The 22,779-nt window shown below is 45.8% G+C and overlaps 1 protein-coding gene across 1 annotated transcript in view; it reads right to left on the bottom strand.

The window, feature by feature from the left end:
- The window catches only part of MAMDC2 (MAM domain containing 2), a 158,485-nt gene that overhangs the window by 60,443 nt on the left and 75,263 nt on the right, over positions 1–22,779 (bottom strand). The window contains exons 6-7 of the mRNA XM_047700583.1: positions 4,752–5,008; positions 689–782 (exon numbers count right to left, since the gene is read on the bottom strand). Coding sequence (XP_047556539.1) covers positions 689–782; positions 4,752–5,008 — 351 coding nt within the window. The remainder of the gene's footprint in view (positions 1–688; positions 783–4,751; positions 5,009–22,779) is intronic.

Raw genomic sequence — 22,779 nt, 5'->3', positions numbered from 1 at the left:
AAGGCAGACGCTTAACCGACTGAACCCCCCAGATACCCCTAGAACATTTTTTAATGTACTTTGAATTTACTTGCTTACTTATTTTCCCAGAAAGTAAGAATTTCCTCTCTTTTCCAAACACCAAGTTTATAGAAATTACAAAATTGGCCACGATAAAAGAATTTGAGGATTTACTTAGAAAGAGAAATTAAATTAAGTCCATGATATAAATATCATAAACATGTCATAGAGATGATGTATACCAAATATTAACATCTTTAAACACGGATATATTTATAGGTCTTGGGTACCTAAAATTAGAAAGAATCTTTATCATTCTATTCAGTGGAGTTTGAGAGTTTTTTCCACCTACTCAGCCACCTGTGTATGGATCTAAGATATGCTTTAAAGAGAAAGATGGGGAGGGAAGGTCTTCATATTCTTTAATTTTCATTACCTAGTAGGCAGGGACGGTGAAAGCTCACCATGACAACTGGCCTGTGCTGTCAGAAAAATTAAATTCACTCTGTGAGGGGGAAAAAAGAATAACGTAGCAGAAAAATGACTATTCCATTAAATAATTTTTTTAAAGGAGGAGATAACAGAAGAGGCGAGAAAATTAGAAGGAATTAAACCAAGTCCTGACCCCAGGCACCTACCGAGAAAGGAAAATTCCGTATGGGATCCAGAAGAGAAAGAGAATGCTTACCTGTCCGATTCTGGCAGGGAACAGGAGAGAAAGAAATGTCATCTAGAGCAACATATCCTCCTTTAGGACCATTGAAAGCAACTTCAAAAATAACCTGCCAGGGAAGATGACGGATTGTTACAGGTTTACATATTTTCTGTCAGGCTTCAGAGCCCTTAACTAGGATCTACGGATTTATTAAAAAGATTTATTTATTTATTTGAGAGAGAGAGAGAGGCAGAGGGAGAGAGAGAATCCCAAGCAGACTCCACGCTGAGCGTGGGGCCTGACACAGGGTTCAAACTCGTGACTCTGAGAGCATGACCTAAGACGAAACCAAGAGTCAGACCCTCAGTGGACTGAGTCATCCAGGGGCCTCTCTTAATTATGACTTAAAATGATGTGGCCTTCAAGCCAGGTGATGGCAAGTTGTAAGTACCTGTTAGGAATCATGTTCCTAAATCTAGGGCAGCTCCTGATTTGATCTACAGTTTCTTTACGGGGGAGGGACTAGTAAGCCCTAAGTTGTGTTTTATTGGTGGATTCCCCCTCGCTTGAGTGTATGTCACTCTCTGACAGAACCACAGACTCGACAGTTTGAGTGATGACCTTCGATTGGAGGAACAACAGACCCCTTGCCGAAAGCAGGCCAGGCTCTCCCACTGCCCTTCCCAGAGAACTAAGCCCCGGCAGGGTTCTTTCCCTTTTTGACATAGGAAATTCTCTGTGAGGGTCTGGACGAAGACGCAGAATCAAAGAGGACGACCTGTCTGCTCAGGCAAAATCGGGCCCCACATCCGAGGTATGGATGTCAGCGTTCCAGCATACCCAGGCACATCCAAATGGTCGAAAAGAATGTGAGGTTGTTAAGGGGTTCAACCCTTCTGTGTTTTTCCCTTCTGGGCCACCAGCTCTACTCTGAGGTCAATGGACTCCTTTCTGCCTGAGCCCATGGGGATGGAGAGGGGCGCACACGGCACTGCACACAGTGGGGAGCACGGTGGGAAAACCAGCCCGGAGGGTAGCCCACCGGTGAGTCAACACAAGAGGCAGTGCTGGCAGGGGCTGAAACTCAGGCCAGGCAGGTGACCTATATGCATGACCTGAGCTTGGTGGGACACAACAGGACAGGGTGCAGAGGGTCCTGAAATGGGGAGCCAAGCCTGGTCTATAGGGGCACCTCCTACTCAGCTTCCTCCATTTCGGAGTTCAGGCCCAAAGTGTCTGGACCTACCAAATCATCGAGAGGACTTGGATCTCTAGTTTTTTATTGGATATCTTTGGGTTTTTCAGTGTTGGTGATTTCTTCAAACACTAAAGCTAACATGGAAAAACATGGAACAAACAGCCCACCACTGCGGCAGCCAGGCAAATGGCAGTGGACGAGATCTGACCTTGAGGATCCTAGTTCTCAAAGCTCTTCTAAAGAGGCAGACAGATCAGGGTTCAAGTCCCATTTCTGTCACTAGTTAGGTGACCTTGGCTACATTGCTAAGAGGGACCTACCTGCCTGTACATCTTTACAATATACACAAAATATCAGCGAGTCTTTTTTGAGCTAAACTAAGATTTTTGACTTCAAACTAGATGACAAATGCTTTGCCTTTGTTATTTATAAAACAGGCATAATAACCCCTACCTTGTCGGACTACTGAGATTAAATGGGATGAGGTATGGAACGTCCCTAGAATGTAGTCAGGTGCATCCTGAGTTCTGTATCAAATTCATGCGGATTTCTCCAGGTCGACCCCCTCTTCAACTCATATTCAGGCTTGAGCCTACTTAGCCATTAATTAGCTCAAGCAGGTTCCTTCCCTCCTACAGGTCTTAGTGTCTCTGGTTTTGAAAGAAAGAGTGTGGACGAGATGGTCCAGCGCAGCTTAACACTGGTCCCACAGACACTGGCAAAATCTAAGAGGGGCCCCGGAAGTTTGTTGCTGGCAAAAGTGAGGGGGTAGGCTGGGAACAAAGGGGACAGATGTGGACCAGCGAGAAGGGGCAATGGATTCCACAAACATAGCCCAGGGCCGCAGCATTTCCTCTTCAGGGCGATCGCTGATCAAGTGCAGGACAGGGTTTGATCTGACTGAGAAGGTGGAGTGAGACTGCTTCCCATCAGGATGTGGAAGTCACAGCACACGTGGCGGCGTCTTCCCTCTTGTTTGGAAAATGGGGTCTCAGATGTTTGTTTTCCTTTTCAGAATTCACTGGAGGATATGGTGACATTAAATTCCCTGGGCTCGGGGCGCCTGGGTGGCTCAGTGGGATGAGCCTCTGCCTTCGGCTCGGGTCGTGGTCCCAGGGTCCTGGGATCGAGCCCCGCGTGGGGCTCTCTGCTTGGCGGGGAGCCTGCTTCCCTTCCTCTCTCTCTGCCTGCCTCTCTGCCTCCTTGTGATCTCTCTCTGTCAAATAAATAAATGAATAAAAATCTTAAAAAAAAAAGTTCCCTGGGCTCTGCAGGGTGAGTTCCTTTGGAGGGATTTCCAGTAGCAGCATCGTGCATCAGATCTCGGGGGCAAAAGCAGGCCCATGGGACCCAAAAGGAGACACACTGGGGGGGGGGGGGTAGTGTCCAGAATTGTGACTTTTTCGGCACAGATGTAAAAGAAAATTCAGCGAAGTCTCGCTCATACAAATGCTGCCCAGGGAGTTCATGGCCGGATGGAAGGAGTTTGCAAAGAGACTGTCTTGTCAACTGTGTGTGTGACTCATTTGACTTTAATAGAAGGGAAAATTTCTGAAACAGTATGTGCATTTCTTTTCCTTCTTATAACCCAAACTCAGAAAATTTTCCACTGGGCTGCAAGAGCAAACCAAGGCCTCGTCAGACTGGGGGCGAGGAAAGAATGCACGTCCTGCAAAAGTCATGGTGCTCTCTGTGGAGCTGGGGGTGGGGGGACAGGGGGTCTGAAGGGGGTACGGGGAGTGGCAGGCCTGTCTTCAGTACACAGGACAGGTCACAGACCAATCCAACCCCAATGCTCTGGGAGGCTCCACATCAGGAGAACAATCCACCTCTTCTGCACTTTAAAGGGAACTTGGGGACATATTACAAAAGGCACAAAGCATGAAGTGGGGGATATTGACAAACCTGGGGTACCTAAAACCCTATGAATAGCCCCAAATCTGCAACCACAATTTGCACTGATTCTAAAGGTCCTCTGAGGTCCTCCGACAGAGCTGGGCCTCTGCCTTCAGCTCCAGGTCAGATCTGAGTCCAGGACTTTCCTAAGTGCTGGGCACTCCCCAGCTGTGTGACCTAGATAAGAAGTATCAAACTACTTGGGCTCTCCTTCTTCTCCTTCCTTATCTGCAACGTGGGGATAATTTTATGTACTTTGGATTGTTGTAAGTACTGGAATGCACACGTAAATAGAGATCTGTATCACTATACATGCTTGGAAAACAGGCCCGCAGAGATGAACACCAAAATGTTAGTGTTCTCATCCTTGCAGGTTCAGCTTGGGTGCTTTGAGTCTGTTCTGCTTCCCTGAACTTTCTAATTCTTCTGCACTGGAGATTTATCAGTCACATAACTATAAAAAGCTTTAAAGCTTTAAAATAAAACACACAGCCTTGTTTCTAACTGGGGCCACAATCACAAATCTTTCTAATTTTTAGGACATTATTTATACTGTAAAGGTGGAAAGAAGGAGGTAAGTTTTTCTTTTTCCCATCTTCTTCTTCTTCTCTCTTTTTCTCTAGAAAAGACTCTTCCCTCGAGTAAGGGAAAGCTTCAGCCCTGCTCTCAAGAGTGGGTTTCATCTCTGTGGAAGTCACCAGGACCACAGGGCGAGGCCGAGAGGGGATGTGTGCCCAAGAAAGGTCATTGATGGACTGGGTTTTCCCTATTTGTCCTCAGGGAAAATAGTCTGGTTGGAAAGCAGGAAAACTAAGGGGAAAGAGAGGAAGAGGGCAACACAGAGGGGACCCAGGGAGAGGAAGGAAGGATGAGGATGGACGCACAACAGAGAAGAACAAAGGAGTGTGGCCCAGCATCTCCTGATCGGCCGGCGAGCCTGCGGGCGGCATCCCCGCCCAGTGCACAGCGGTCTGGCCTCGGCCCTCCTGCCTCCACACCTACCTCCATGGGGTACGGCGCGCTGAACTCCACCTCAGCCAGGTTCCAGGCAGCACTCTCCGGCTGGTCCATCTTCCAGAGTTCCTCGTAAAGGCCGGCCCCATCCCGAGTATAGAGGGAGAAGCTATTGTCATTCCCCTGCTGGAGCTGGTAATAAAAGGACAGGCAGCCGGATATGGGGGCCGTGGTCATCGGGGAGATAAGCTGCGCCACCTCCTGGAAGTGCTTGACGTACACTGAGTCCACGTACATGTAGTGGCCTGAAAATCACAAGGACACAACACACAGCGTGAGACATTCTGGTGTGGGGAGGGGGGGTGGTGGTTTGCAGGTGACACAGGTTGATGCTGGGACTGACTTCAACATAATCTAGAGGGAGGCGTGGCCAGGACCTGGAGGAGTTATGGCCTCAAGACGTTTGGCCAGGGGTGGACGGGTCTTGTGGCTGGAAGGGGAGCGCCAGAGTTCAAGGTGCTCTGCTAAGTCAAGTCAAGAACCGTCCTCTCTCCTCACCTCACTTGTGGATGAAGTAAAACACACATACACAAAAGCAGACGCGTCAGCTGCAAGTGCTGGGATTTTCAAAAGCTGAATGCAGCTCTGGAAAGAAACTGGACATGACCCCAGGAGGGTCCCCCTTCTCCCAAGCCTTCTATGAGTTACAAGATTTCTAAGAACATACCAAGCATACCGTCTGTTCCTATAGGGGCACAGAGGGACCTACTTGCCTATATATCTTTACAATATACACAAAATGTCAGCGAGTCTTTTTTGAGCGAAACTAAGATTTATGACTTCAAACTAGATGAAAAGCTTTGCCTCTTTAACAGAACATGTAGCCAGGGTTGGGATTCAGGAAGTCAGACTTGGGACACCACACTTGGCAAGCCTTGGTGGGCTCTGGGCCCAGAGGCTGACCTCTGTTAGAAGCATTTTGGTGAAAGAGAGGAACCAGGAGGCAGAATGAGAATTGGCATTGGATTTGGCATTGAAGAGACCTGGGGTCGAATACTGCTGGGACCTCAAGCAAGTTACCGAGTATCTCCAGGCTTGAGTATCCTGATCTCGACAGGGAGAACCAAATGCTTCCCTTCTAGGGCAAGTTCGAGCATTACATGGGGTTACACATGTGATGGGCTTAGTGTGGACTTGGCACATTATAACTGCCTAACGCAATTACAACAAATGAAAGTAATGTCATTAATGATTCTGGTACCAGACCTTCCCCATTGTCTACTTTGTGTAAAGGCTCGTTGTCATTATTGGCAATTGAAGCTGCAGGGACAGACGGGGGCTATGCCTAGTAGCTTCGATAGAATGACCTTCCTATTGGTAAGTGTGGAACAATTACAGCTTAATGTCTCTGTTTTGTTGCACGGTGCCTGACCAATAACAGGGCCTTGTATCCTCAGCACATTAGCAGTCAGGGTCCTAGGAACAGTTTATACCTGCAGAGACCTCACCTCAACGTGGCAGAGGGAAGAGGTGGCTTGAGCAAGGCTTTCTCCTGGGGGCAAACTGTTTGACCCCCTGAACCATATCCCTTGTTTAACCACGATTTCTCTTAGCCTCTTGCCAACCATGAACACATAGAGATCACAAACTCAGATGACGGGAGGGACCAGCCTGATCAAGTATACCACCAAGGCAAACTGGGTGCTGGGAGAAACTCAAGGGATCCCTTTGTTGCCTACGTTTGAAATCATATTTCATCAGCACTGAGAAACAGCAACGAAGATTCTTGGAAACATCGGAAAATCTGGTCGCGCTTAGCCCATGTTCTCGAGCAGCCGCCACCAGCGGGTGGCCCAGGGTGGCAGCCCCTGCGTGGGCTGGCTTCTCTAGCCCAGGACTAAGTGCACCCCTCCCTCTGCTCCCACCTGTTGCCCTGACATCCAGCCTGGCATGTCAGGCTTTTCCCACTGAAGCTCAAAAATCTAAATTTTCAGAGCAAATCTATCCATTAAAAATAATAACCCGTCTGAATGTGCTAGGGTTGCTATAATGGAGTACCACAAGCTAGCTGGCTTAAACACCAGAAATTGATTTTTCCCCCCAGCTCAGGAGGCTAGAAGTCCCAGACCAAGACGTCGGCAGGACTGGTTCCTTCCGAGGGCCGTGAAGGAGCATCTGCTCCGAGGCTCTCTCCTAGCATCCGGTGGCTGGCTGGCAACCTGTGCCCTTCCTTGGCTAATAGATCTCTGCCTCCACATTCACAATGTTCCTTCTCTGTACAGGTCTCTCTGTATGTCTAAATCTGCCCCCCCCCTGCTTTTATAAAGACATCAGTCATATTGGATTAGGAAATGACTTCGGTATGACCTCATCTTAACGAATTACATCTGCAACAAACCTACTGCCAAACAAGGTCACATTCTGAAGGATGGGAGGGGCGGGCGGTTAGGACTTCAACATATGGTTTGGAGGAAATACAATTCAACCCATAACACCCACCACCGCAATTTTTTAAACTCTGTATATGCCAAATAAGCGTATCTGCAGGCTGGAGACAGCTGATGGGCTCCCAACTTTGCTGACTCTGGGAAGGGATTTCAAAGCACGAGTCCGAATGTCAGACTGAACAGAATCAGAGAACCTCTGAACTGGAAGGAAGGCCATGCCTCCCGCTCTTAATGACAGCACTGCAGTGGGGGGAGCAGCCAGCCCACCCCCCCGGAACACTTTACTAATAGAGAGCACATGCCAGCCTCTGCAACACACCTTTGCTCACTGAGAGCTCTTGAGTCAAAGGCGGAGAGGAAGTGTTGAATACTCTTCGTAACATGTCTTCCAATGAAATGAATACTTTTCCAACATATACTGGGGGTCGGGGTGGAGGGGTCTGGGTGGAGGAGAGACCTAATATTTTATTTCCTTGGTTCTTCATTGTGGGGGCCACGGAGGTGCCTCTGATACCCCTCCGGCGAACTTGCTGCAAGGACCATAGCTGATGGACAGCCTCCAGCGGCCTTGTCTTTGGCCTCACATCGGCATTTGTGCCAAGGCCAAGTACACTGGGCTGCTCAAGAACAGGTGGTGACTAGGCAGAGCAGGAGTTCCAGATCGGAGCCATTCCGCCTGACAGGTGTTGTCTAACAGCTCCCCATCAGCCTGGCCTTTCCCCGTCCCCAGGCATGAGCCTTCTATCCTGTGCTGGAGGCCCCCCCTAGCCACGGCCACGTTATGACTTTTGTGGGCCCTAGGCCCTTTGGCCGCTGTGGGTCCATGCCTCCTCAAAAAATATTAAACATTCTGTTTTATGACTGCATTGGTATAAAGATGAACATAATTGAGGCTGGACTGATTATTTTGTTATTAGCGCATTCATTTTTTCCTTCTGATTTTAGAATAAATAAAAACATTCTCGTGGATCCTAAAAATGTCATGGTGCCAAGGCACTGTGGTTACTATGCCTAATGGATATGTTGACCGGGGTCCCAGTGATTCCGCTCTCTCCTCCTCATCCTTCACGGCCGATAAATCTCCTCACCTAATCCACGCTTACGGTCTTCTTGGAGGCCCCAAAGTGACACGACCATAAGAGGGAACTCACTCCACCGAGGGTGGGGGGCACCTCTAAGCCCTCTGGGAGACTCTCGGTGAATCCGTAAGACTTCGCAATCCACCTGGAGCCGTTCCTTCGGCCTGCGGAGTGCATGCTAACTGGGCTTACAGAAATGTCTCACCCCCTGTCCCATTAGGAACCCATCTTCCTCACAGCTGACAGAGAGCAGACAGTCTTCTTTAAAGACCAGTTACTCACCTGCTGTGTGGGTGATATTTTAATCCCTGAATTTGCTGTTAAAGTGTTTCATTAAAACTCACGCACCAGACACTCAGCCAAGGAAGCCACGGTCACATTGCTGATCCCCAAACCACCCAGTAAACACAATGTGACGTGCCCACAGTGAGTCAGAGAGGCTGCTGGTGCTGACACCAAGTCTCCTCGGGAACCACTAGACCAGACCACACTCTGTTGCCCTCCCCGCACCCCATCATTCAGTTGTTGCCCAAGTTCAGTGCTATTTACGGACAATCTGAGTAAGACTGTTTCTCACTGGGAAACAAAAGGTAGCTGGCACATCCCTGCTGAAGGGGTGGGGATGACTCAGAAATCACTAGGTGTCTGCCACAGAAGGCCAGGCTGGAGGGACGACCCCAGCCCAGGCTCAGTGTCGTCGGGTACGACCCACGCTGAGTAAGAAGAGCAGGGGTCTGGGTGAAGGCAGGCACCGTTTTGTGCACCTTCCCGAGGGGAAGGAAGAAGGGAGCCTGCAGTTCTTGGGAAATTATGTCTCTCGTGTTTGGCATTAGGGGAATGTTCCTGCCCCATTCAGTGAGGCCAACCTTTCTACCTGGCCCAGGGTTCTAGGGCCTCCGGAATACCTGTGAGAGGCAATTTTTCTGATCCTTTGAGTAGGACAAAAGTAGGTATTGACGGACCCTGGACGTACAGACCCTATAATTAACCAGATTTTGCAGGGGTCCTGCAGGCCACAAAGATCTGGAAGTATTCAGACTTTAACTGGAAATGAAAAAGTCCAGGAGGGACCATGAGTTCTCCACACAATTAAACATTGAGAAGCTCAGGGCCACTCCTCTAATCATTGCTGCTTTGCCACACTCAGACGCGGAGCCGGTCTGTCCTTCCCTAAATCTGGATTATACACAAAGAGGCTGCAGCTTCTAGAGGGAAAAAAACAATTTCCAATTCTGTTGAAAGATCAAAATCTCCATGATGCCGGCCATAGGCCTCCTCCGGACCACGCCCGTGGTGACGACACATGGTTACCTGCTTCCCTTCAGGCCACAGCCCACTGTAGGGTAGCGCAATGCTCCTTGGGCAACCAGGGAGCCCTTTCAGGGAGTTACTTTCCCTTGAATTAGGAAAAAACTTTTGAGGGCAGTTACTGAACTTCTATTTTCTTTTTCTTTTTTTTTTTTAAAGATTTTATTTATTTATTTGACAGAGAGAGATCACAAGCAGACAGAGAGGCAGGCAGAGAGAGAGAGAGAGGGAAGCAGGCCTCCTGCTGAGCAGAGAGCCCGATGCAGGACTCGATCCCAGGAGCCTGAGATCATGACCTGAGCCGAAGGCAGCGGCTCAACCCACTGAGCCACCCAGGTGCCCCTGAACTTCTATTTTCGAACAGTCTGGAGGCCCAGCACTCCCCTGAAACGGCCCTGGGCTTGGCTCCAATGCTAAGGCATCCTCTGACTCAACTGTGCTTTGTCCTCCTTGGTCACACTTGTGCTCCCGTTGCAACGTCTACGTCCGTGTCGTGCTGTCTGGACAAGCTGTCTCCCGGATGAGGCAGAAAGCGTGGTCTGAAGAAACACAGGCCGGCTGGAAAGCCCTGCTGGTCTGCTGCCGCTGTGAGGACACGGCTCCCCAGTCAGGAGGTCCCCATGCCTGCCCTCCCCGTCTACAGATGCAACAGACATTGTGGATCTTTAGTTCTAAGGATTCAGGTAACTTTGACTACAGTAGGTAGAGTCAGGCTCTGGTCTTCTAACACAGTTTTCAGAAATGACATAAATGTAATAAATGAACACGAAGTGGGATGTCCCCTAGTCTCTGCTAAGAACTCAGTGCCAAGAGCGAGGGTGACAAGTACCACCACTCCTTGGTGCCAGACCAGCCCTGTAGCATATGCCACATTGTGGCATCCCTGGGGTCTAAGCCAGGGCCACCAGACGGATCCCATCTCCCTGCTCCAGCCTGAATACAGGAGAGGCCCAAGAAAGATCAGAGAGATCATAGACAGAGTCTCTCTGAAGACAGATATCCCAGAGCTTATCTGCCATGTGTTTTCTTTTGGACCCCCAGGGAGGGGTTAGGGATGGCTTCCCCTTTCTTGTCTTGATCCAAGAGAAGAGGCTTAACAGAGGTATGCCTGGAGAGAGTGGAGGAGAGAAACCACCCTCCAACCTTGCCCTGACCCAGGCTTGCAGAAATTCCTGAATTCTTCAGTTGCTCTGGGCCTCAAGAGAGGAGGGTGCTCAGTGCTCTTGGGAAAGCTTACTCAGTGATAACTGGGCTTTGGGGGGTACAGACTGGTTGCCTGACTCTTGACTGTATATATCTAGAAGCAAAATGTCTGTAAGGACCTGTGCGGGCAGAGCAGAAAGGATTTTGTAGCCAGCGAGCTGTAACTTCCAGAGTTTGGTGGGGCGAAGATTTGAATTTTCCCTTAGCCTAAGTGGGCAACTCGGAAGGGACAAGAATGTCTTGGAAGGACTCTTCTCAAAAGGACTGGATGCAGGTGGTAACTCCACCAGGGGCTGGTGAGGTGTAGTGTTGCTCCTAGGTGCCAAAGTGGATCCACAGATGGCCAGCAGAGAGTGCCTCACCCCTGTCTGCGAGCAGTGAAGTGGGTTCCCCACTGGCAGTGAGAGAAACGGCAGGCTTGTGCCCACCTGCAGTATAAAGGTCATGAGCTCCAGCTTCAACAGCGCTGGTCACAGAAAATCATCTGTCCCCTTCCTTTCCTTTTCTGCTCCCCAGTCACACCTCCTCCAACCCCACAGGAGCCAGCCGCAGCACGGTGAGTGGGTGAAAAGGAAGGGAAGAGCCAAGGAAAAATGAAGGGAAATAAAGCCCAAACCCTTCTCTCGATGGCTCCCCCATGCTTTGGTCTGGGGGAGTTGAATCAGATGAGATGCTGAAGTTTTGACTGGACTTACCTTCTCCCCTGAGAAGGAGGGCTGTTAGTTCTACTTGACCGTGCCCAGAAAATTAAGGTAAGTCACCCAAGGACAGGGGAAGGTGAACGACAGAGCCTGGACAAAGGCGACGGTGAGAAAATTAATGAAGCTGCTTCCCTACCGAGAGCACACACAAGGAACCAAACGGATCAATGAAGAGAGTAAATGAACAGCGCTGTTAGGAGGATGCTTGGGCTCAGTCTGAACTGAAAGGAGAAAAGAGGGCCATGAATTATGGAGAGATGCTCCATCCACCTCACAGTCTTGGAGGCAATAAAATCATTCTGACCTTAACTTAGGTTTTGAAACCTTGCTCAGCTCCCAGAGCGGCACCCTGAGTGTAGACAATTTTAAAAATCTCAGCAAAGAAACTGATTTCCCTCATTATTTTCCCAGTAATTACCTTCTTTTGGCCAAGGCAGGTAGGAAACAGTAATGATCTGAGCTGTCAGTAGGTTACCTCGTGGAAAATATTTTGTTTCACTTATAAAATATTAACAGAGAAAAAAAAATCCATACGTGATGAATCAGAATTAGGTGACAAAAATCAGGACAAAATCCCATCCCCTCCAATATTCCCAAGGTGTCTCATGGGAGTTCTGACTATATTCTTAGCCATTTCCACCCTGAGACCAATATTTGGAGACAGACTGCTCACTTGAAAAATTGGATTCGTGGTTTGGGTCTGTTAAAAGTACGTGGCAAATGAAGGAAAATTCACACACGTGTCACATTTTTCAGACACCCCATTCACTCTTCCCTCTTCTCCGACACCAAGGCCAGAGCCCTCCTGGGACAATGTCGCTCAACCTCCTGAAGTGTCTAAGAAGGCATATGGCTTCACGCGCCCCTGTGCTCACTTCCCTGGCTTTTCCCTAAAAGCAAAGGCACAAGCCCCTTCCAGTATATGAATGAACATGAGATGAGTCTTTTTGAGCAAAATCTGGTGCTGTGGGCAGACATCTGAACCCTTTGATCTCTACTTTGCCACCCACATTGGTAGAGCTCAGGAAAAACTGATACACCAGCAGAAGGCAAATGTACTAAGAAAGGTGATCCCTCTCTTACTGAGAGCACTGGAGGGTTTTGTTTCAGTTTTGTGTTCCCCCAAAGCGATTCTGGTCAAAACTCTGAGTCCTATGGGCTTTTCAAGGAAAATATCTGAGATTCTATGGAACTCATCTGTTTTAGCTCCATCTCACATAGGAAAAAGTCTTACATAAGAGTCCACATGGGAGGAGTGTGAGAATGAGTGTGTGTGTGTACGCACATGCGTTTGTGTGTACATCTTTTGGGTGAGGAGGAAACAGTTGTCTGGCTACAATTGGTCAAAACATCAGTGTACAAATTTAGGAGGAACGGGAGAGAAATAGCAGAGAACTGAGAGAAGCGAGTAGAATGTAGGCACCCGGGCTCTGGCTCATGAGCAGGAACATAACCCAGGTCTACGGGCCACTCTGCCATCATCTTACATCCTGGAATTATCATATATTCTCCAGCCACAGAATAAGGTATCCACTCTCAGACCTGTACACCTTTGTATATGCTGTACTTCTTATCCATCTAGTCAAATTCAAATGCTGAGATGACCTCTTCTAGAAAGCTTTCCCTGAACCCCAAAACCTAGGTGATCTTTCACTTTCCTGTGGTCCCCTATCTTTTATTTCACATCTCTGTTAGTCATGCACCATTGTGCACATTTACAGAGCATTTCAGTATTTGACTAATTTGTGAAATGCCATAATATACATTAACATAGGACTGTATTAAAGGCACTGAGAAGTCCTGAAATAAAGAATTCTGTTTAGCTTTCTTTAGCTCAGGGTTTCCCCAGTTTATTTTTCCCCCCAGTTACAATGAGTGGTAAATTTGGGAATTTTGATGTACAGCATTAGGAGTAAAACAGTAGAACTCGGGGAGGAGTCAAGATGGCGGAGAAGTAGCAGCTGAGACTACTTCGGGTAGCGGGAGATCAGCTAAACAGCTTATCTAAAGATTGCAAACACCTACAAATCCAACGGGAGATTGAAGAGAACAGCAATTCTAGAAACAGAAAATCAACCACTATCTGAAAGGTAGGACTGGCGGAGAAGTGAATCCAAAGCGACGGGAAGATAGACCGCGGGGGGAGGGGCCGGCTCCCGGCGAGCGGCGGAGCAACGGAGCAAAATCAGGACTTTTAAAAGTCTGTTCCGCTGAGGGACATCGCTCCAGAGGCTTAACTGGGGTGAAGCCCAGGCGGGGTCAGCGCGGCCTCAGGTCCCGCAGGGTCGCAGAAGGATCGGGGGTGTCTCAGTGTCGCAGAGCTTACCGGTATTAGAACGGGGAGCCGGCTGCAGAGACAGAGCCGAGGAGTGACTCTCGGCTCGGGGTTGCCTTGAGCCGGTCGCAGGCTCGGTCAGCTCGGAGCGCGGCCGGAGGCCAGGGTGACGGGAGCCATTTGGCGCTGTTCTCTGAGGGCGCACTGAGGAGTGGGGCCCCGGCTCTCGGCTCCTCCGGGCCGGAGACCGGGAGGCCGCCATCTTTATTCCCGTCCTCCGGACTCTACGGAAAGCGCTCAGGGAACAAAAGCTCCCAAAAGTGAACCTGAGCTGATGACTCAGCGCGGCCCCGGGTAAGGGCGGTGCAACTCCGCCTGGGGCAAAGACGCTTGAGAATCACTACAATGGGCCCCTCCCCCAGAAGATCTACGGGAAACCCAGCCAGGACCAAGTTCCCCTACCGAGGAGTGCAGTTTCAATATCAAGGAGAGCGGCGGAATTCCAAAGGAGAAGAAAGCAAAGCACGGAACTCATGGCTTTCTCCCCATGATTTTTTAGCCTTGCAGTTAATTTAATTTTTTTTTCTTTTTCAATTTTTTTTTCTTTTTCTCTTCTTCTGCTAAATTTTTTTAACTTTTACCGTTTTCCTTTTTAACGTTTTTTAAATAGTTTATCTAATATATATATATATTTTTCCTCTTTTTATATTTTTTCTTTATCGGCTTTCTTTTTTTAATAGTTTCTTTTTTTTTTCTTTCTGAACCCCTTTTTATCCCCTTTCTCCCCCCTCACAATTTGGGATCTCTTCTGATTTGGCTAAAGCATATTTTCCTGGGGTTGTTGCCACCCTTTTAGTATTTTACTTGCTCCTTCATAAACTCTTATCTGGACAAAATGACAAGGCGGAAAAATTCACAACAAAAAAAAGAACAAGAGGCAGTACCAAAGGCTAGGGGCCTAATCAATACAGACATTGGTAATATGTCAGATATAGAGTTCAGAATGACGATTCTCAAGGTTCTAGCTGGGCTCGAAAAAGGCATGGAAGATATTAAAGCAACCCTCTCGGGAGATATAAAAGCCCTTTCTGGAGAAATAAAAGAACTAAAATCGAACCAAGTTGAAATCAAAAAAGCTATTAATGAGGTGCAATCAAAAATGGAGGCTCTCACTGCTAGGATAAATGAGGCAGAAGAAAGAATTAGCGATACAGAAGACCAAATGACAGAGAATAAAGAAGCTGAGCAAAAGAGGGACAAACAGCTACTGGACCACGAGGGGAGAATTCGAGAGATAAGGGACACCATAAGACGAAACAACATTAGAATAATTGGGATTCCAGAAGAAGAGGAAACAGAAAGGGGAGCAGAAGGTATATTGGAGAGAATTATTGGAGAGAATTTCCCCAATATGGCAAAGGGAACAAGCATCAAAATTCAGGAGGTTCAGAGAACCCCCCTCAAAATCAATAAGAATAGGTCCACACCCCGTCACCTAATAGTAAAATTTACAAGTCTTAGTGACAAAGAAAAGATCCTGAAAGCAGCCCGGGAAAAGAAGTCTGTAACGTACAATGGTAAAAATATTAGATTGGCAGCAGACTTATCCACAGAGACCTGGCAGGCCAGAAAGAGCTGGCATGATATATTCAGAGTACTAAATGAGAAAAACATGCAGCCAAGAATACTATATCCAGCTAGGCTATCATTGAAAATAGAAAGAGAGATTAAAAGATTCCAGGACAAACAAAAACTGAAAGAATTTGCAAATACCAAACCAGCTCTACAGGAAATATTGAAGGGGTCCTCTAAGCAAAGAGAGACCCTAAAAGTAGTAGATCAGAAAGAAACAGAGACAATATACAATAACAGTCACCTTACAGGCAATACAATGGCACTAAATTCATATCTCTCAATACTTACCCTGAATGTTAATGGGCTAAATGCCCCAATCAAAAGACACAGGGTATCAGAATGGATAAAAAAACAAAACCCATCTATATGTTGCCTACAAGAAACTCATCTTAAACCCGAAGACACCTCCAGGTTTAAAGTGAGGGGGTGGAAAAGAATTTACCATGCTAATGGACATCAGAAGAAAGCAGGAGTGGCAATCCTTATATCAGATCAATTAGATTTTAAGCCAAAGACTATAATAAGAGATGAGGAAGGACACTATATCATACTCAAAGGAACTGTCCAACAAGAAGATCTAACAATTTTAAATATCTATGCCCCTAACATGGGAGCAGCCAACTATATAAACCAATTAATAACAAAATCAAAGAAACACATCGACAATAATACAATAATAGTAGGGGATTTTAACACTCCCCTCACTGAAATGGACAGATCATCCAAGCAAAAGATCAACAAGGAAATCAAGGCCTTAAATGACACACTGGACCAGATGGACATCACAGATATATTCAGAACATTTCATCCCAAAGCAACAGAATACACATTCTTCTCTAGTGCACATGGAACATTCTCCAGAATAGATCACATTCTTGGTCCTAAATCAAGTCTCAACCGGTATCAAAAGATTGGGATCATTCCCTGCATATTTTCAGACCACAATGCTCTAAAGCTAGAACTCAATCACAAGAGGAAATTTGGAAAGAACCCAAATACATGGAGACTAAACAGCATCCTTCTAAAGAATGAATGGGTCAACCAGGAAATTAAAGAAGAATTGAAAAAATTTATGGAAACAAATGATAATGAAAACACAACGGTTCAGAATCTGTGGGACACAACAAAGGCAGTCCTGAGAGGAAAATATATAGCGGTACAAGCCTTTCTCAAGAAACAAGAAAGGTCTCAGGTACACAACCTAACCCTACACCTAAAGGAGCTGGAGAAACAACAAGAAAGAAACCCTAAACCCAGCAGGAGAAGAGAAATCATAAAGATCAGAGCAGAAATCAATGAAATAGAAACCAAAAAAACAATAGAACAAATCAACGAAACTAGGAGCTGGTTCTTTGAAAGAATTAATAAGATCGATAAACCCCTGGCCAGACTTATTAAAAAGAAAAGAGAAAGGACCCAAGTAAATAAAATCATGAATGAAAGAGGAAAGATCAGAACGAACACCAAAGAAATACAGACAATTATAAGAACATACTATGAGCAACTCTACGCCAACAAATTTGACAATCTGGAAGAAATGGATGCATTCCTAGAGACATAAACTACCACAACTGAACCAGGAAGAAATAGAAAGCCTGAACAGACCCATAACCAGTAAGGAGATTGAAACAGTCATCAAAAATCTCCAAACAAACAAAAGCCCAGGGCCAGATGGCTTCCCGGGGGAATTCTACCAAACATTTAAAGAAGAACTAATTCCTATTCTCCTGAAACTGTTCCAAAAAATAGAAATAGAAGGAAAACTTCCAAACTCATTTTATGAGGCCAGCATCACCTTGATCCCAAAACCAGACAAGGATCCCATCAAAAAAGAGAACTACAGACCAATATCTTTGATGAACACAGATGCAAAAATTCTCGCCAAAATACTAGCCAATAGGATTCAACAGTACATTAAAAGGATTATTCACCACGACCAAGTGAGATTTATTCCAGGGCTGCAAGGTTGGTTCAACATCCGCAAATCAATCAATGTGATACAACACATTAATAAAAGAAAGAACAAGAACCATATGATACTCTCCAAAGATGCTGAAAAAGCATTTGACAAAGTACAGCATCCCTTCCTGATAAAAACTCTTCAAAGTGTAGGGATAGATGGCACATACCTCAATATTATCAAAGCCATCTATGAAAAACCCACCGCAAATATCATTCTCAATGGAGAAAAACTGAAAGCTTTTCCGCTAAGGTCAGGAACATGGCAGGGATGTCCGTTATCACCACTGCTATTCAACATAGTACTAGAAGTCCTAGCCTCAGCAATCAGACAACAAAAGGAAATTAAAGGCATCCAAATCGGCAAAGAAGAAGTCAAACTATCACTCTTTGCAGATGATATGATACTATATGTGGAAAACCCAAAAGACTCCACTCCAAAACTGCTAGAACTTGTACAGGAATTCAGTAAAGTGTCAGGATATAAAATCAATGCACAGAAATCATTTGCATTTCTCTACACCAACGACAAGACAGAAGAAAGAGAAATTAAGGAGTCCATCCCATTTACAATTGCACCCAAAACTATAAGATACCTAGGAATAAACCTAACCAATGAGACTAAGGATCTATACTCAGAAAACTATAAAGTACTCATGAAAGAAATTGAGGAAGACACAAAGAAATGGAAAAATGTCCATGCTCCTGGATTGGAAGAATAAATATTGTGAAAATGTCTATGCTACCTAAAGCAATCTACACATTTAATGCAATTCCTATCAAAGTACCATCCATTTTTTTCAAAGAAATGGAACAAATAATCCTAAAATTTATATGGAACCAGAAAAGACCTCGAATAGCCAAAGCAATATTGAAAAAGAAAGCCAAAGTTGGTGGCATCACAATTCCGGACTTCAAGCTCTATTACAAAGCTGTCATCATCAAGACAGCATGGTACTGGCACAAAAACAGACACATAGATCAATGGAACAGAATAGAGAGCCCAGAAATAGACCCTTGACTCTATGGTCAACTCATCTTCGACAAAGCAGGAAAGAATGTCCAATGGAAAAAAGACAGCCTCTTCAATAAATGGTGTTGGGAAAATTGGACAGCCACATGCAGAAAAATGAAATCAGGATCATTTCCTTACACCACACACGAAAATAGACTCAAAATGGATGAAGGATCTCAATGTGAGAAAGGAATCCATCAAAATCCTTGAGGAGAACACAGGCAGCAACCTCTTCGACCTCAGCCGCAGCAACATCTTCCTAGGAACATCGCCAAAGGCACGGGAAGCAAGGGCAAAAATGAACTATTGGGATTTTATCAAGATCAAAAGCTTTTGCACAGCAAAGGAAACAGTGAACAAAACCAAAAGACAACTGACAGAATGGGAGAAGATATTTGCAAATGACATATCAGATAAAGGGCTAGTGTCCAAAATCTATAAAGAACTTAGCAAACTCAACACCCAAAGAACAAATAATCCAATCAAGAATTGGGCAGAGGACATGAACAGACATTTCTGCAAAGAAGACATCCAGATGGCCAACAGACACATGAAAAAGTGCTCCATATCACTCGGCATCAGGGAAATACAAATCAAAACCACAATGAGATATCACCTCACACCAGTCAGAATGGCTAAAATGAACAAGTCAGGAAATGACAGATGCTGGCGAGGATGCGGAGAAAGGGGAACCCTCCTACACTGTTGGTGGGAATGCAAGCTGGTGCGACCACTCTGGAAAACAGCATGGAGGTTCCTCAAAATATTGAAAATAGAACTACCCTATGACCCAGCAATTGCACTGCTGGGTATTTACCCTAAAGATACAAACGTAGTGATCCGAAGGGGCACGTGCACCCGAATGTTTATAGCAGCAATGTCTACAATAGCCAAACTATGGAAAGAACCTAGATGTCCATCAACAGACGAATGGATAAAGAAGATGTGGTATATATACACAATGGAATACTATGCAGCCATCAAAAGAAATGAAATCTTGCCATTTGCGACGACGTGGATGGAACTAGAGGGTATCATGCTTAGTGAAATAAGTCAATCGGAGAAAGACAACTATCATATGATCTCCCTGATATGAGGGAGAGGAGATGCAACATGGGGGGTTGAGGGGGTAGGAGAAGAGTAAATGAAACAAGATGGGATTGGGAGGGAGACAAACCATAAGTGACTCTTAATCTCACAAAACAAACTGAGGGTTGATGGGGGGAGGGGGTTGGGAAAGGGGTGTGGGGTTATGGATATTGGGGAGGGTATGTTCTATGGTGAGTGCTGTGAAGTGTGTAAACCTGGCGATTCACAGACCCGTACCCCTGGGGATAAAAATATATGTTTATAAAAAATAAAAAAAATTATAAAAAAAAACAACACTAGAACTCAAAGCATCTTAGGGATTATAGAATTCAAATTCTTCATTTGCAAACAGGCCAGTGGAGACCCTTAGAAGTCAAGGGATTGCCCAAAGCAATCCAGCACTCAGATAACTGGGTCTGGAGCACAACTGCTGAACTCCTAGCATGATTCTCTTTCTCTGTCTCTTGTTGACACAGATGCAGGCAGAATGTTCCATGGTCACAAATGAGAGGGAGGAAGGTCTAGGGCTGATGCACCCCTCAGAGGATAGATGACACTCAAGTGATTCAGTCAAATGGATGATCTGACTGTAGGACACAGATCTGTTGCCTTCCCCCACAAATACGTGTTCTCCCTAGCCAAGTGGTCCTCACCATCCTTGAGGATAAAAAATGATACAGGGAGCCTGGCTGGCTCCCAGTGGATACTCAGTGCAGTATACGACTCTTGATCTTGGGGTTCTGAGTTTAAGCTCCACGTTGGGTGTAAAGATTACTTTAAAAAGAACATCTTAAAAAAAAAGAAAGAAAGAAAAATGATTCACCAAACACGTAGTCATTAAATCATGATATTGGTTACCCAGCAGATCGGACTCTGGAACTAATTTTTAAGTGATTTGGGAAAAGTTCTCCAACACTTCCCCACATTTAAGTTTGGACATCTACAATAATGACACTGAGGATTATTACAATTTTAAGGCATTAGTCTTTCAAAATTCTCTCTATTCCCTGTACTATATTCTTAAGATACGGCAGAATGTTATATAAATTGTCCTACTCCTTGAAACGAAGCTTTCAAGAATTGGTAACATTTTGTTGTTTTGAATGAACCCAGTTGTTATTTAAAACACTCATGCAGATTCATGGAGTAGTCTGTCACACTAGGTAGTCACACACTCAGCATGTGACGCTTACAGTGTGCTTCCTACAGTGGCCACAAGTGGAGATGGGTTCTGTGTCTGCCGGGCCAAAATACGAGATATATATATATCCCCAATCTTTTGTCATTTCCAAAAGTGCTAACCCTTACTTTTAGAAGAAAGGAAGTGAAAATGTTTTGTCTTTTTCAATCTCAATTATTTCTATTTCTAATCTCAATTATTTACATAATTATTCATGTAAGTGACCTTAGATGTATCTAAAGAAATCATTTCTGAGGTGTTTTTTTTGTTCTTTGGTTCTACCATTTGGTCTTCCATTTACTGAGATAACCATTGTCCGGTTAACCAAAGTAAATACACGGCTGTGATTGCATCTCTCCTTGCTCAAAGACCTCCAAGGGCCTCCCACTGTCCACGGATTAAAGTTAAAATCTCGTTCCCGGCATTTGAGGCCTTTTAGAAGTTGCCGCTCTACTGCTCTCCCCATCCTCTCTCTCCCTGGGGTACCCCTTGCGATCGCTACCATGTATCACCGCTCTGGCCCTCTCTTGCCTCTGCCTGTCAAAGTCATAACCACCTCTCAAACTCGGTTGACTTCTTTCATCATGTCTTCTAGAACGTCCAAGTAGTAAGTGATCTCTCTGGTCTCTGAACACCAGCACTTTTCTTTTTTTGAGGGAAGTGGGGAGACCATTCTTGGAGCATTTGACACATGCTACCTTGCCTTACATCCATGTGTGATAGAAATCCTTTTCCCTTTCTTGAATGTGTGTTCTTTGGACCTGGGCCATGGGGGATGTGCCATTTTGTTGTCATTTTCCCAACCAGACCCAATACGGGGTCAAATGAATGAAAATGCTAGATCCAAAGTTGGATTTGTCTTAAACAGGTGAGCCCAGGAGGCTCCAACCTTTTACTATATAGTTACTTATAAACATTTTGTTGTAAGAAGCCTGGACATGTTGAAAAAGAAAAGGAACACATTAAATGAAGTTTGCAAACCAGAAGTTGGCTAACTGGGCCTGACCTGAAGTTGTGTTTTATTGGCCCATGCAGTGTTTTTAAAGAAAATATTTATCAGGGAGTGTGGGTGGCTCAGTAGGTTAAGCAACTGCCTTGGCTCAGGTCATGATCCTAGGGTCCTGGGATACAGCCCAAGTTGGGCTCCCTGCTCAGCAGGAAATCTGCTTCTCTCTCTCCCTCTGCTCCTCCCCGTGCTCATGCTCATGTGTGTGTGTGTATATGTGTGCACACGCGCGTCCTCTCTCTCTCTCAAATAAATAAATAGCATCTTTAAAAAAAAAGAAAATATTTACCAACTATAAAAAATTAGGGAAATCTCACACAAAACCCCTGTCTTCCTGATTATCTTATGAAGTCAAAAGATCTGTCCTCCCGGACCTGCATTCTCACATAGCAGCAATTAATTAGAGCTTTGTACAGGGTCTGTGCTCCCTAGTTTGCCACACTCCTCACTCATCCCACGTGTCACTCACTTCATAACATCTGCCTGGTTCCTTTAGAAAATTGAGTGTGAGAGTCTGGATATACTAGAAGCAGTCTCAGGATGGAGACTGTCCAGGGCCAAGATAAGCTGCAGGATGGGCACTTAAAGAAAAGTCAGAGACAAGGTTACAAATATTCACATGAAATACCATGAAAGAGGAACAATGCAAAGAACCAAAAAAAGTTGCCTTGTCTTCAGGTATGGGGACACATTGTCATTGTCAACAATGTGTTAGGACTAAGAAGATGACCTCAGTATCCACATGGCAGCAGATCAAACTAGAAAAAAGGACTGTTTGCAGCAGAACCAAAATTCCTTCTTGCTCTTGATGGAAAGTCAGTCACCAGAATCTTCTCATTAGTCAACAAGCCCTTGGGGTTGAGGACTGGAGCGTCTTACAACTATGGGGAGACCCCGGCTTTCAGAAAGCCTCTGAGGGTCCAGGCGAGGGCTGGTCATAAGCCTTAGGAAGTTAGCCTTTGCCCACATCTCCATCTCCCATCTGTGGAGACAGGACCCTCAAAGCAGACTCCTCACCAAGAGCCTCTCCTCCCCATTTCCCTGCAGAGTCCAGCCCCCTTGGCCACTAGGTGGCCCTGTTGCTTTCAAGATTCACCATTGGGAATTGAGGCTCACCTCAGAGCCACTTGGGAAGTTCTTAAGGACTGGTTCCCATCACTAGGTCTATTTTTAGTGAAA

Source organism: Lutra lutra, chromosome 13 (assembly GCF_902655055.1).
Source record: "Lutra lutra chromosome 13, mLutLut1.2, whole genome shotgun sequence".
Taxonomy (NCBI): Eukaryota; Metazoa; Chordata; class Mammalia; order Carnivora; family Mustelidae; genus Lutra; species Lutra lutra.
This window is presented reverse-complemented; position numbering and strand designations above follow the sequence as displayed.